This window comes from Odontomachus brunneus, unplaced genomic scaffold (genome assembly GCF_010583005.1).
Source record: "Odontomachus brunneus isolate Ranch 3 - 2012 unplaced genomic scaffold, Obru_v1 Obru_scaffold_082, whole genome shotgun sequence".
Lineage (NCBI taxonomy): Eukaryota > Metazoa > Arthropoda > Insecta > Hymenoptera > Formicidae > Odontomachus > Odontomachus brunneus.
In genome coordinates this window covers 225,840-241,193 of record NW_022639532.1, presented here as the reverse complement: position 1 = coordinate 241,193, position 15,354 = coordinate 225,840, and the positions used below count along the sequence as shown (strand labels likewise).

The window sequence follows — 15,354 nt, the reverse complement described above, 5'->3', positions numbered from 1 at the left end:
GGCATATTTTGTACCTGTTGATATTACTATAAATGCTCTAATCGCAAGTGCGTGAGATGTTTTTAATCAACCGCACAGGTACGATCCACCGCGATTGAAACGCCACTTTTACAGATATGCAGTGTGGAAGTTCATACTGTTAAGAATCTGACTTTGAAGAAAAGTGCGTGTATAAATTCCTATGTATATCCGCGCAGAAATAAATTTGTCTACATTCCTTAAAATTTCCGTGACGTGATACAATTTTTTTTTCATTCCTAAAATCCTCGAGTCATTGTATGGATATTTGTTTATATACATCCCCAAATAGTTTTTACATCCGAATAGTTTTTATGTTTCATCCTAAACACTCTCTAATTGTAGGAAAGGCGAAAAAATATTAATTTATAATAGCGTATTCACGAAAGACGCCCCTTTGTCTTTTGGTAATTATTTTGCTCACGTACGACTAAATGCTCGAAAATATCCGACGAAACACTGTTATTGGATGCCAACTATTACGTTAGTAATAAAATTATACGTCAGCAATAAAATTATATACACAATATGCATTTGGTTCGGACACCTGTTACCCGCAATATTCATTGAAATTTTTCAAAAATGCATAGGTGCTCCGCAAAGGTATTTGAGGATAGCGTCAAATTTACCGAAATAACATTCATGTCAATATTATTTCAACTTTTTAGCATATGGAAATTGTATGGTAAAATTCACAAATTCAATAACATGATCAGTTACTTTATGATGAACAACTGGACTCATACAAATGACAACATTCAGGCGATCTGGCGACGCATGAATAAAAATGATCAGTTTTTATTCGACTTTAACATGAAAGGTTTCGATTGGTCGAAATATTTGGAAGATCATTTCAGAGGTATGCGTCTTTATCTGCTTAAGGATGATTTGAGCACTTTGGAAGTCAGTCGTATCAAATGGAAAAGGTAACGTATTTTCGATTTAATAATAACTTAAATGAATACAATAACATTAAATATCAATAACATTAAATATCAATAAAAGTAAGAATGCATTAAATTCCTCTTAAAATTCTCTGTAATATTGTGAAAAGGAACTAATATTAAAGAATCTAAGGCGATATTAAACTTTCATAAAAAAAAATTTTATTTTTTTGAGAATGCTAGCTTGCATATTACAAATGAATGTTCTCCTTACAACCTTTTTTCTAAACTGTCGGGGACGCCTGATATATCGTGCGGACCGTTACAGAGAATACATTACATACACGTCATTCGTATATATTAATGATTATATACGGATATATATATACACAGTTCGTAGCTAAAGAGTCAATGAAAGTAGTAGTATCTAAATAATTCGTTGGTCTCCCGATGTGTAAAAGTAATCTTAGAAAATATTTTGTCTCTTTGGGGTTCAAAAGATGCCAATAATCTTTGATGTTACATCACCTGCAGCTCTTTTCATAGAACTTTGAACTTTTGCCACCTTTGTTAGTTCACCAATCTCAGAAAAATCAGGAAATTATAGCTTCTGGAAAGTAGCGTAAGAAAGTTAACCAAAACGCCAAAATTTTGGAGTCCAATGAATCTTATTAGACGTTTTGGATTAATTCTAACTGAAATGTTGAATCATTGACGATTGTTATAGAATAGATATGTGTTATGTAAAAAGGCATTTAATTACATAATGTTATATTTGCACTAAATAATATTATGAATTTCAGATTGTATTGGATACATCAAGTGACTAAGATCGTGCTTACATTCATCGTCTTCATGTTGGTCTGGAAGCTATTTACAGAAATATTTTTGTAATCTAGATTTTACAGAAATATTTACAGAGCTATTTACAGAAATTTTTTTGTAATCTAGATTTATTTCATGCACAGTTATAATATTAATTGGACGCTATAAGCACGCATTATATAATTTTGGTGAGAGGTAATGTAAAAAAAATGGTTTTTATGTAAAAATATTAAATTTTATCATAACTTCATGTCATTTCAAGGAGGATAATGGTATATTTTAAGTTTTTTTTTTAAATGCAGAATCCGATATTTAAGCCAGCCAAATAAATTCATCTGTTTTATACGAAACTTGTGTCTATCATGTTTTTTTTTATGTGCTTGTATACGTTTTTCCTATTATTTTTTATACATATCGAAATATAGCTCAAGATCGTCCATGTTTGGTTGAAACTGGAAATTTAGAACAAAGATATATAAATTCGTTTCTCAGTTAGTTAGTTAATCAGATTAAGATTAAGATTTAATGTATGATACATACGCATATATACATAAAATCGCTTTTTATCTCATTGTATTTTCTACATTAATATGTACATTTTTCATCTATTATAAAAAAAGACCAAATTATAATAATATTTATATATTCTTTGCGGTACAGCGATACTATACAATAATATAAAATTAAAAGAATTAAGAATTATGACATATCTGATGGATCTGATGGATCATACATAGCATGCGATATTAACCAATAAGCTTACGAAGTATTTACATATACTACTGTTATTAACCAAATCACATTTTGCTTTTATTTCATTATTTTTATATATATTTTAATAAGATAAATTTATTAAATTCAAATGTACACGTTGGCCAAAAGTGGATTTCATTAAATTAGAATTTATTAATTCTATAATATAATATAATATAACATACACATGTATAATATAATAAAAAGGTGTAAAAAATACACCTTTGATCACAGTTGAACAGTGCATGTCCAACAAGACAGTTCGCTCCAGCAAGGGAAGCAGACTGACCGTCGTATCATATGTCTGTCATTTTTTACTGATACTCATTTTCGGCGAAAGTCGGAGCGTACACGGTCACGTTTGTGTGCGCCATCTCCTCTCAATGCTACACATATTACGGGGCGAGATTTCTGACTGTCATAAATATTTGAAATAAAACATGACTGGAGGTATATCTCGCGTTAGTTTGCATTTTAGTGTGAGAAAAGTGGAAGATGAATCAAAATCATTATACTTAATGTTATATAATCGTTACTTGGTGTTTACTGGTTTCTCAAATTAAATTATACTTCGCATTCCTTTCTATTAAGCGACGCGGTAGCGTCGCGACGCCAAGTACATAAAGACGAGTTCCGAGAATGACAGGTCCGAGATGTGACAGATCCGTGATATGTTCATGGTACACGACGCTACCAAGAAGCTGATCACACTTCTATCTAAAATATCTCGAAAAATAAAATGGTAATGAAAAATCTATTTGTATTTCTGACAGAAACGTTGATACAAGCATTTAGTTGCGACCAATCTGATAAAAATTAGTACAGACAATCCTGAGATCTGAAATTTCACAAGCCAAAATTACAAATTTTCAGTAGTCGATTTTTCTTGCCGATCAATTATTTAAGTCTTTTCTACAATATGTCGCAAAGTTTAAGTCTCATTAGTATATTATGTCGTGTATCATTAGTATATTATGTCAATTAGTATATTATATCAATAACGCTCTATCATCCTTAAATGTGATAATTGAGATACGTATTGAGATACGTATATCAAGCAACGCGTTTCTATCGTATTTATTCTTGCGATAGCTCTGTAATATATCGTTTTAAATGTGTCCGATATAATTAATAATTGAGACATTGATATATTGAGATATCGAGGTACGTGTATCAAGCAACACTGTAATGTTGAATTGCTAATATATAATATAGATTCGTGTGTAAAAGCTCTGAGGTTAGCAATTAAAAAGTAAACTAAGAATGATGTTCTTAGAGTCAAATGCTGAAAAATGGAAAAGAGAGAGAATCATGTCGTGACGAACGATGAAGATGTATTATATGTATTTTTATTATTTCTTTTTATATTTAGTAAAAATATATTCATTATTATTTTAACAAGAAAACTTTATTATTTTATAAAGAAAACATTATTATTTAAAATAATATTTGTTAAACAAATTATATAATTTTAAATAAATATTTTAAATATTACACACTCAGACGATCAATTCTTAATGCAAAAATATAATAGTAAAATTACTATAAGATGGTTAAACGTGAATGGAATTACTATAAGATTACTATAAGATGGTTAAACGTGAATATGGTTAGAAATAGAAAACTTAAGCCTCGCAAAGAGATTGAAACTCTATTAGATAGTAACTCTATAGATATATTTTATCCTCCTTTAATAAATACATATTATTCGAATAGATTTAAAGAATTTGAATCTATTCATTTGTATACTCGTAATTACGCGAAGTGGTATGATATGACAAAATCTAAACCATGTTCTAAAAATGTAGAATACTATGTTATTGGTAAATTCTTATATTTAAAGAAGTGTAAATGTAGATATCTTATTGATCATTACTAATTCAATGTCCATACTCAACTTGAACGTTATTATTTTGCATTGTTACTATTGTTTAAACCTTAGAGAGATATTAATGAATTAAAAAATTGATGTAATAGTTATGCAGAAGCATTTTCTTGAATACAGTTTCAACTTAAAGATGCTTTTCAGTATCATGAAAAAAAACTGATATTCAACAAGATATAAATAATGTCAAACAACTAGCTGAAAACAATATACTAGAAAATAGAAATATAAAAGATGAAGACGATAATTTTGAAAATTGCGCATTAGAATGTGTTCCTATTGAAATCGAAGGAGCTATAAAAGATTTCAAAGATGTTGGTAACAAATATGAAATTCATAACATCGATGAAATGATATCGCATTTAAATGATGATCAAAACGAAATTTTTTGTTAATAAATTTTACTTTAATAAAATTACTGCTACTATAACATCTCAAAGAGAAATTCTTAGTTTATATGTAAGCGGTCAAGGACGTACTGGAAAAATTTGTTAATAAAGACTATTAGATGTTGGATGAAAAAATGCATTGGAAAGGACACAGCAATAACTGCACCGACAGGTATTGCAACTTCTAATATCGATAAGCTTACTATTCATAGATTGTATCAATCAATTTATATTAATATTCAATTACCAGTAGAACATGGCTATACTGCTAAACAACTTTCTGATAATTATACGTTCTTAAAATTATACGAGACGAAAAATGTTGCTATAACAATTATCGATAAAGTTTCAATGATTTCAAATGTTACTTTAATGTATACTTTAATGTTACTTTAATGTTACTTTAATGTATCTTCGATTAACAGAGATATTTAATACTGAAGATTATGATAATGTATAGTTTGGTAAAAAACATATACTTTTTGGAGATTTATGGCAACTTCCATCTGTGCATGAAGAACCACTCTTTATGAAATTATCGGGAGCAAAAATTGAAAAATATTGGAGCAATGGACTCTGCGAATTTATGGTCTTTATTTAGTTATGATGAACTAGAAATTAACATGCGACAAAAAAATTGATTTCAGACTTTTATAGAAATATTATCCCAAATTCGAATAGGAGCAATAACAGATTCGGATACAGTTGCCTTAAAAATGCGAAAAATAAAATTTAGAAACTACTTGTGGTGATCGGTTACAACGATTAGGTGATTATTTGCAGGAATGCTAGTGGATGCAAATAAGACTCAACTGTAAGATATAATTCTTTGTAAAAACTGATCACAAATACATCTTCCCATCACTTCTATAAATAGCTTATTAACTGTTAACTCTCATCTGGTGTACTGGGTTACGTACATCCGTGTTGTGTATAACTTGCACCCAGCAAATCACAAGTATCAGTAATATAACATTGATGTTTGAATGTCAGCTCAACCATACAGTATTTTATATAAATACTACATTTTATGTATATGTTATGTAATATGTAACAGTTATATAACAAACCATATGGTTGTGTTGGTATGATTGTGCTTGGTGGACATTACATATCTATGTTACATTACTGCTATATAAATACGGTGCTGGTTTGCTGGGCATGTTAGGCATTCATAAGCCGAAAAATTGTGGGAAATTGGAGAACAGGGGAAAAGAAAAATTTTCAGAGTCTCCACTACTAATTACCATTTGGCTCAGAAGAAAATCTCCGTAGTCGTGACTTGTCAATCTATGTTACAAAGTGCAGCAGAATATATTTACATAAAGTTTTTCTACCGCGTAAAAACGTTGACATGATATACGATTATGTTTTTCTTTTTTTGATTTAATTCTTATAGTATATAAGAGTCGTGCTGGCTTAGTGAAATTAATCTCTCGTTATATACATCCACTCGCGGATCGTAGCTGAAATTAAAAGTAAAGAGGTAAATCAGTATTACTTTATAACAAGTACCGCACAGATACTGACAAAATGAGCGACGATTTGTTAGATACTAACGATTCCAACCAATCCAAAATAGTACATTGTAAGAACAAGACCAATATTCAAGAAACGCCGATACAAAAGTTCTACGCGAACCAGTCGATCTTCATTACAGGTATTTATTGTACAAGTTATTATTGTATATATGCAATGTGATCAACAAAGAAATGTTAAATAACAATTGACACATATCGATATTGAGATTTTGGGGAAGTACTCGATTTAGATTCCGGATTACTGTCGCATTTTTCGAGAATTTGTTTTCGACTTTGCGCGAACATTTCAATACCTTTCTTCAAAAAATGAGAAAAACTTAATGGTGTCAACACTTGGATGACCCAATTAACAGTTTTGTTTCGTTCCTTTCCTTGAAGATATGCATTGAAATGTTTACAAAAATTTGAAAACAAATTCACGACGGATATAACATCAAAAACTGAAAATCAGTTCTATCATTTGATGTAATCGGTCAAACAATAATGGAAGAATATGATTAATTAGGCGGAACTGGATTCCTCGGAAAGGTCTTGATTGAGAAATTGCTGCGAAGTTGTCCCAATATCTCCAAGATATACATGATGATAAGATCAAAGAAAAACAAGAGCGCCACGAGTAGACTGGCCGAAATCTTCGAGAGTTCCGTAAGCATAATGAGTGTCAGGAATTACTTAAGTTTTCGAAGCGATTTTTGAAGCCTATGTCTGATCATCTCTTTTTGTCACTCTTGCTTGCCTGACGAATCACACAATTCACACTTACAGTATACAGTTTGAGGCATTAGAATCTATTCATAGAGTCCCTCTTTAAAGAGCTTTTTAGAGGCTAAAAGAATCTAACTAAAAATAGTTGCTTATGCGAAAAATTTAGCTATTATATAACTGATGTGTATGACGTATCATATCTGAGAAATTGTAATTATGATATAGTAATAGATTTTATCTTAATCATAAAATGCTATTATTAACGCGTTTTTTATAAGATTTAATTATTTACACTCATGAGGCTATGAGCTTCACGAACGTCAGTTTCATGACTCAGCGTGTAAGCTAGAACGGCAAGGAAGGATGAGTAGACGCTGCTTTTAAAAATCGCCTCGAAAGTTTGAGCAATTCCCAAGAATGGCATAAGTAATAAGTAATGACGTCTAGATCTTGTGAAATTGTCGCGGTAAGTTCTTATAGACGTTATAACAATCATCCATAGCTGTTCGAGCGAATAAAGGAGGAGATGCCGAATTTTCATGAGAAGGTCGTGCCCCTCTTGCAAGTTGGTGAATTGGACGAAGAGTGCCTAGGACTTACGAAGCATGATATAGACCAAGTGATAAGTGAGGTGAGCCATTTAGATTCCACTGGCCACTTCTCTCAAAGTTGCTTTTATCGTATAGTTGAAAAATAATTCATAGTAATGCAAACAAGTAAGCAAAATTTCAATTGATAAAAATATATTTTATCGCAGGTATCGATAATTTTCCACTTAGCAGCGACTGTACGCTTCAATGAGGACATAAAAGTCGCTACAAAAATAAACGTGTACGGCACCTGCGCTATTTTAAACTTGGCCAAACGTATGCCAAACTTAAAGGTAATTATTCGTCTCTAAAGTTTTACTTTTTATTTATCAAGTTTTCCTTCGTAGTCATTCATTCACGTCTCGACTATAACTGCTAACTACTTCACCGCGGTAACACACATAGAAGAATGTTTCTACAAATATCCTATTGACCCTAAAAAATTTATTACACTAATGCGAACGTCGTCTGAAAACACGATTGACGAGAAGATATTAAGGTGCATATTCTTATCACGTTATAATGCAATAAGTAAATTAACATATATGTAATATATGTAGAAAATGAAAGTACATCTAATGATATTTGACAGAGCCGCTGCACAGTGGCCCAACACTTACACATTCACAAAAGCAATCGCTGAAGTAGCTATTAGAGACAGTAGCGGAAGTTTGCCGGTCGGAATTTTTCGGCCATCCGTCGGTGAGTGGTCAATTATTTCAGGAAAATTATTAGCAGTTGATAGTTTTAATCCGCTTTTCGATCAATGTTGAAAGTATATTTATAGTTCTCCAACGTCAGTATTAAGAAGTCGGCAATGTGCAATTTATATTTTATTTCTTCATTTTATTTTCAAATATTTTATTTCTTCATTTTATTTCCAAATTCTTATATTATGTTGAAATTTTGTATTTTTCTCCTGTTTAGTGACAAATACTGCCCGCGAACCGCTCGTGGGATGGATAGACAATTATCTTGCAGCAATGGGGGTGGTAGCGCCTTTCTCTAAAGGTTTAACAAGGTTTATTTTGTGCAATCCTGATTGCATGGCATATTTTGTACCTGTTGATATTACTATAAATGCTCTAATCGCAAGTGCGTGGGATGTTTTTAATCAACCGCACAGGTACGATCCACCGCGATTGAAACGCCACTTTTACAGATATGCAGTATGGAAGTTCATACTGTTGAGAATCTGACTTTGAAGAAAAGTGTGTGTATAAATTCCTACGTATATCCGCGCAGAAATAAATTTCTCTTTATTTCTTAAAATTTCCGTGACGTAATATAATTTTTTTTTTTCCTAAAATCCTCGAGTCATTGTATGGATATTTGTTTATATACATCCTCAACGAATAGTTTTTATGTTTCATTCTAAATACTCTCTAATTGTAGGAAAGGCGAAAAAATGTTAATTTATAATAGCGTATTCACGAAAGACGCCCCTTTGTCTTATGGTGATTATTTTGCTCACGTACGACTAAATGCTCTAAAATATCCGACGAAACACTGCTATTGGATGCCAACTATTACGTTAATCAGCAATAAAATTATATACACAATATGCATTTGGTTCGGACACCTGTTACCCGCAATATTCATTGAAATTTTTCAAAAATGCATAGGTGCTCCGCAAAGGTATTTGAGGATAGCGTCATTTAAAATTTATCGAAATTTATCGAAATAACATTCATGTCAATATTATTTCAACTTTTTAGCATATGGAAATTGTATGGTAATATTCACGAATTCAATAATATGATCAGTTACTTTATAATGAACAACTGGACTCATACAAATGACAACATTCATGCGATCTGGCGACGCATGAATAAAAATGATCAATTTTTATTCGACTTTAACATGAAAGGTTTCGATTGGTCGAAATATTTGGAAGATCATTTCAGAGGTATGCGTCTTTATCTGCTTAAGGATGATTTGAGCACTTTGGAAGTCAGTCGTATCAAATGGAAAAGGTAACGTATTTTCGATTTAATAATAACTTAAATGAATACAATAACATTAAATATCAATAACATTAAATATCAATAAAAGTAAGAATGCATTAAATTCCTCTTAAAATTCTCTGTAATATTGTGAAAAGGAACTAATATTAAAGAATCTAAGGCGAAATTAAACTTTCATAAAAAAAATTTTATTTTTTTGCGAATTCTAGCTTGCATATTACAAATGAATGTTCTCCTTACAACCTTTTTTCTAAACTATCGGGGGCGCCTGATATATCGTGCGGACCGTTACAGAGAATACATTACATACACGTCATTCGTATATATTAATGATTATATATGGATATATATATATACAGTTCGTAGCTAAAGAGTCAATGAAAGTAGTAGTATCTAAATAATTCGTTGGCCTCCCGATGTGCAAAAGTGTTCTTAGAAAATATTTTGTCTCTTTGGGGTTCAAATAATGCCAATAATCTTTGATGTTACATCACCTGCAGCTCTTTCCATAGAACTTTGAACTTTTGCCACCTTTGTTAGTTCACCAATCTCAGAAAAATCAGGAAATTATAGCTTCAGGAAAGTAGCGTAAGAAAGTTAACCAAAACGCCAATATTTTGGATGAATCTTGTTAGACGTTTTGTATTAATTCAAATTGAAATGTTGAATCATTGACGATTGTTATAGAATAGAAATGTGTTATGTAAAAAGGCATTTAATTACATAATGTTATATTTGCACTAAATAATATTATGAATTTCAGATTGTATTGGATACATCAAGTGACTAAGATCGTGCTTACATTCATCGTCTTCATGTTGGTCTGGAAGCTATTTACAGAAATATTTTTGTAATCTAGATTTTACAGAAATATTTACAGAGCTAGTTACAGAAATATTTTTGTAATCTAGATTTATTTCATGCACAGTTATAATATTAATTGGACGCTATAAGCATGCATTATATAATTTTGGTGAGAGGTAATGTAAAAAAAATGGTTTTTATGTAAAAATATTAAATTTTATCATAACTTCATGTCATTTCAAGGAGGATAATGGTATATTTTAAGTTTCTTTTTAAAATGCAGAATCCGATATTTAAGCCAGCCAAATAAATTCATCTGTCTTATACGAAACTTGTGTCTATCATTTTTTTTTTTATGTGCTTGTATACGTTTTTCCTATTATTTTTTATACATATCGAAATATAGCTCAAGGTCGTCCATGTTTGGTTGAAACTGGAAATTTAGAACAAAGATATATAATTTCGTTTGTCAGTTAGTTAGTTAATTAGATTAAGATTAAGATTTAATGTATGATACATACGCATATATACATAAAATCGTTTTTTATCTCATTGTATTTTCTACATTAATATGTACATTTTTCATCTATTATAAAAAAAGACCAAATTATAATAATATTTATATATTCTTTGCGGTACAGCGATACTATACAATAATATAAAATTAAAAGAATTAAGAATTATGACATATCTGATGGATCTGATGGATCATACATAGCATGCGATATTAACCAATAAGCTTACGAAGTATTTACATATACTACTGTTATTAACCAAATCACATTTTGCTTTTATTTCATTATTTTTATATATATTTTAATAAGATAAATTTATTAAATTCAAATGTACACGTTGGCCAAAAGTGAATTTCATTAAATTAGAATTTATTAATTTTATAATATAATATAATATAACATACACATGTATAATATAATGTAAAAAATACACCTTTGATCACAGTTGAACAGTGCATGTCCAACAAGACAGTTCGCTCCAGCAAGGGAAGCAGACTGACCGTCGTATCATATGTCTGTCATTTTTTACTGATACTCATTTTCGGCGAAAGTCGGAGCGTACACGGTCACGTTTGTGTGCGCCATCTCCTCTCAATGCTACACATATTACAGGGCGAGATTTCTGACTGTCATAAATATTTGAAATAAAACATGACTGGAGGTATATCTCGCGTTAGTTTGCATTTTAGTGTGAGAAAAGTGGAAGATTAATCAAAATCATTATACTTAATGTTATATAATCGTTACTTGGTGTTTACTGGTTTCTCAAATTAAATTATACTTCGCATCCTTTTCTATTAAGCGACGCGGTAGCCAAGTACATAAAGACGAGTTCCGAGAATGACAGGTCCGAGATGTGACAGATCCGTGATATGTTCATGGTACACGACGCTACCAAGAAGCTGATCACACTTCTATCTAAAATATCTCGAAAAATAAAATGGTAATGAAAAATCTAATTGTATTTCTGACAGAAACGTTGATACAAGCATTCAGTTGCGACCAATCTGATAAAAATTAGTACAGACAATCCTGAGATCTGAAATTTCACAAGCCAAAATTACAAATTTTCAGTAGTCGGTTTTTCTTCCCGATCAATTATTTAAGTCTTTTCTACAACATGTCGCAAAGTTTAAGTCTCATTAGTATATTATGTCGTGTATCATTAGTATATTATGTCGTATATCAATAACGCTCTATCATCCTTAAATGTGATAATTGAGATACGTATATCAAGCAACGCGTTTCTATCGTATTTATTCTTGCGATAGCTCTGTAATATATCGTTTTAAATGTGTCCGATATAATTAATAATTGAGACATTGAAATATTGAGATATCGAGGTACGTATATCAAGCAACACGGTAATGTTGAATTGCTAATATATAATATAGATTCGTGTGTAAAAGCTCTGAGGTTAGCAATTAAAAAGTAAACTAAGAATGATGTCCTATAAGAGTCAAATGCTGAAAAATGGAAAAGAGAGAGAATCATGTCGTGACGAACGATGAAGATGTTTGTTTTCAAATATTTTATTTCTTCATTTTATTGCCAAATTTTTATATTATACTGAAATTTTGTATTTCTTCTCTTTAGTGACAAATACTGCCCGGGAACCGCTCGTGGGATGGATAGACAATTATTTTGGAGCAATGGGGGTGGTAGCGCCTTTTCCATTCAACATGCACATGATCTTTTCTCTTTACGCACTGTCATAAATTTATTTACATGTATATGCGTACGAAATATCATATGTACGTTGTTACGTCCACGATAGATAACTATATAGGGAAATTTGAAAGTAGTGAAATCAGTGACTTACGTGGACGGTCAACAGAGTGATGGCTCCGCTTTTGGGTCACTCTGCTTTTCACCGAGTTTACCCTGGGTCTCGGGAGCCTGGCGAAACGATTGATGAATCTGGCGAAAAATCAGCGGTGCTTGTTCTCCTGGCTCGGCCTCGGATGTTCCGATACCACGCGGGTTGATGCGGCCCGCGATTCAGAATTTGATTTCGCAACGTTTGAAATATGAAGGGTAGGCAAAAGTAATTGCAACACAGTCGGATTTTACGACTAAGTATAATATACTGAATAAGTACACGAAGCTACCAGAGACTAACTATGAGAAGAAAATAATTATATATATTGCCTTCTCTACAAATGCGCGCGCTTTTATACGTCGCTTTGTCGCTGAGAGTCGTTCTCCGATTGGTCCATGGAGTTATGGCGAGGGAAGAGATTCATTCCTTTGCATGATGTCACCGCGTCGGTGTCCTGAGTGGTGTTTAGGATTCAGCTTTCATGCTCCTGTTTATGTTGGCTTATCGCACTGAGCGATAGCGGTTTCTTTGGGTCGATCCGAGATCCGTCGATTTCGAGACTCTCCAGCAGCACGCAGCATTCGGCATTTTAATTATAATGTTTTAACGCTCGCGAATATGCATATGCGCACGTACTTACATCTAGTAACATAGGGATAAAATATCTAGTGATGTCTGAAATCAGACAAGTCGGCCTCCCGGTCTATAATAATATATTGTTAATGTTCTAAAATAGATCCGGACGTTACAACGTGTATATGCGAGAACCTGACCGCGACGTCGAAAAGCACGCCCACTTCCATGCTCTACATAACGCAACGATATTAATCGCATTATTATAAAATGTGGCGTCTCAGCAAGCGAGACGCCACACGAGGTGCATCTTGCTTTTAAAAGGAAAAAGAAATGCCTTTTTTGGAAGAGCACCTTACGCGCGCCGTTCTTCTAAGAAGCGCGAGGCTCGTGACGCGTTTCCACGAAGCACGGCTGGGCAGCGATAAGCGCGAGCCTAGCGACAAATTCGTGGAAGCGCGAAACCTGCACCGAAATTCGGAGACTGCGAACCTCGCGATTTTTCGGAGAAATTTAAATTCACGTATAGTAAACACAGGTAAAAAAAAGAGATATAAATAGGGCGCAAGGCGCCAGGAGTTTTAATCTGCTCTCGAACTAAAATGAGAAACATTCTCTCGAGAACGAATCAAGCCAAGCTCCGACGAGGAGTTCTAGCGGATCCTCCTCACAGGGAGAGAAATACCACGCTGCGTAAAGTACCGATCAAAAAAAACCTGAAGATCGTACAAAAACGCCTCAGAGCGAGGCCAAAAGCTCATGCCAGAAGACGCTCCGCAATCAAGTACGGGGACCTCCTCGGCACGGACAGCGAAGATGACCGGGCGGAGGAGTTAAGCATGCACGCTCCGATCTTGCCGGCGTCAACGTGGTCTTCGCTACCCGCGACGCTTTCACCGACACGACTGCCGAGGACACCATCACCATGCAAACAGCCACGCGGAGCTACAGAGGCGGTTCCGTTCATTGCTGTTGCCGCTCAGAGAAAGACACCCCAGGTATCAACAACGCAGCACCTAACCACCGGGATCTCCACGCAGCCGCCAGCCAGAGATCCGGGCGGGTACCTGGTTGAGACTTTGAGGCCATGGAGCCTATGCCTCCTGAGCCTCTCGCCAGTTAAACGAACCAGGCCACCACTGGACCAACTGACCACGTGGGACGTCAGGGCTCGGCGACCACTCTCTCCTCGGCATGTTAAACCGGGGTTAAGACCACTCTCATCCCCGCCGTCACGACCGACGCTGGACAAGGCCACTCAGACCGCGTCAGTGTACACCAAGGCCACGTCACCGAGGAAGTCAGCATCACCGGGAGTCGTCGGACGTCGCAGGTCTCCGCGAAAGCTGGCCCGGCCAGAGAAGTTCTGGGCGCATAGAAACCGGCACAACCAAAGACAACTGTCCTCCGTGGCCGCCCATGGGTGTATATCAGTTGGACACGGGGCAATTGGACACAGTCCAATCACAAGTCGCTGTTCCAAGGGACCCTACAATGTCTCTAATCACACGGTGCTGTGATTGGCTGTGTCCAAATGCACCGCTCCCGCCACCCATCACGAATCCGGCCATGGTGTGGGACAACACCACATATGCCTTCTCTTAATATCACCACACTGACACACGCACACCAGATGTAAACCAATAAATCAAACGATATTCTTTGATCTCGGCCTCATTTAAAGCGTGTACCCAATCTTGCGAGTAACGATTAAACTGGAACTAAGACATTGTGGACGCGAGATAACGCTACCACATATCAGGTCTGTAAATATGAAACCGGAATTTGCCCATAGATGGCCCTAGCTGTCAATGTAGTTACCGTCAAACCGCGTCATTGGCGCCATTTCCTTGTTGACATCTCTGACAAAGATTTTCAACTCACAACAATACAAGTTTCATACAACAGCATAGTTTGTAATAGCGTTGAACATGTCGAATTTAGTGCCTGGAAACTACGATTTGCGGACATCATTAATCTTCTGTTACCATTTGAAAAAAACTACTGCAGAATCGCATCGAATGCTTGTCGAAGCTTACTGTGAGCATGCTCTTGGTAAATCACAGTGCTTTGAGTGGTTTAA

General features: G+C 34.1%; 2 protein-coding genes and 1 long non-coding RNA gene across 3 annotated transcripts; 2 read left to right on the top strand and 1 right to left on the bottom strand.

Moving 5' to 3' along the window:
• The first annotated feature begins 472 nt into the window (after nt 1-472).
• On the top strand, nt 473-1,849 carry LOC116847754 (fatty acyl-CoA reductase wat-like). Its single transcript, XM_032823097.1, has 3 exons — nt 473-621; nt 687-944; nt 1,706-1,849. Exons 1-3 carry the CDS (start codon nt 488-490, stop codon nt 1,794-1,796), a joined length of 483 nt encoding a protein of 160 aa, XP_032678988.1. The 5' UTR covers nt 473-487; the 3' UTR covers nt 1,797-1,849.
• A 4,318-nt stretch (nt 1,850-6,167) lies between these two features.
• LOC116847722 (putative fatty acyl-CoA reductase CG5065) lies at nt 6,168-10,687 on the top strand. Its single transcript, XM_032823021.1, has 10 exons — nt 6,168-6,414; nt 6,801-6,940; nt 7,503-7,631; nt 7,758-7,883; nt 7,938-8,089; nt 8,183-8,292; nt 8,518-8,716; nt 8,986-9,228; nt 9,309-9,566; nt 10,321-10,687. The coding sequence occupies exons 1-10, from the start codon at nt 6,288-6,290 to the stop codon at nt 10,409-10,411; spliced, it is 1,575 nt and encodes a 524-aa protein (XP_032678912.1). The 5' UTR covers nt 6,168-6,287; the 3' UTR covers nt 10,412-10,687.
• Nucleotides 10,556-12,688, bottom strand: LOC116847723. The gene is made up of 2 exons (XR_004378816.1): nt 10,883-12,688; nt 10,556-10,794 (listed from the first exon to the last, which is right to left on the bottom strand). It is a non-coding gene; the product is annotated as an uncharacterized LOC116847723 (long non-coding RNA).
• Between the last annotated feature and the right edge of the window lie 2,666 nt (nt 12,689-15,354).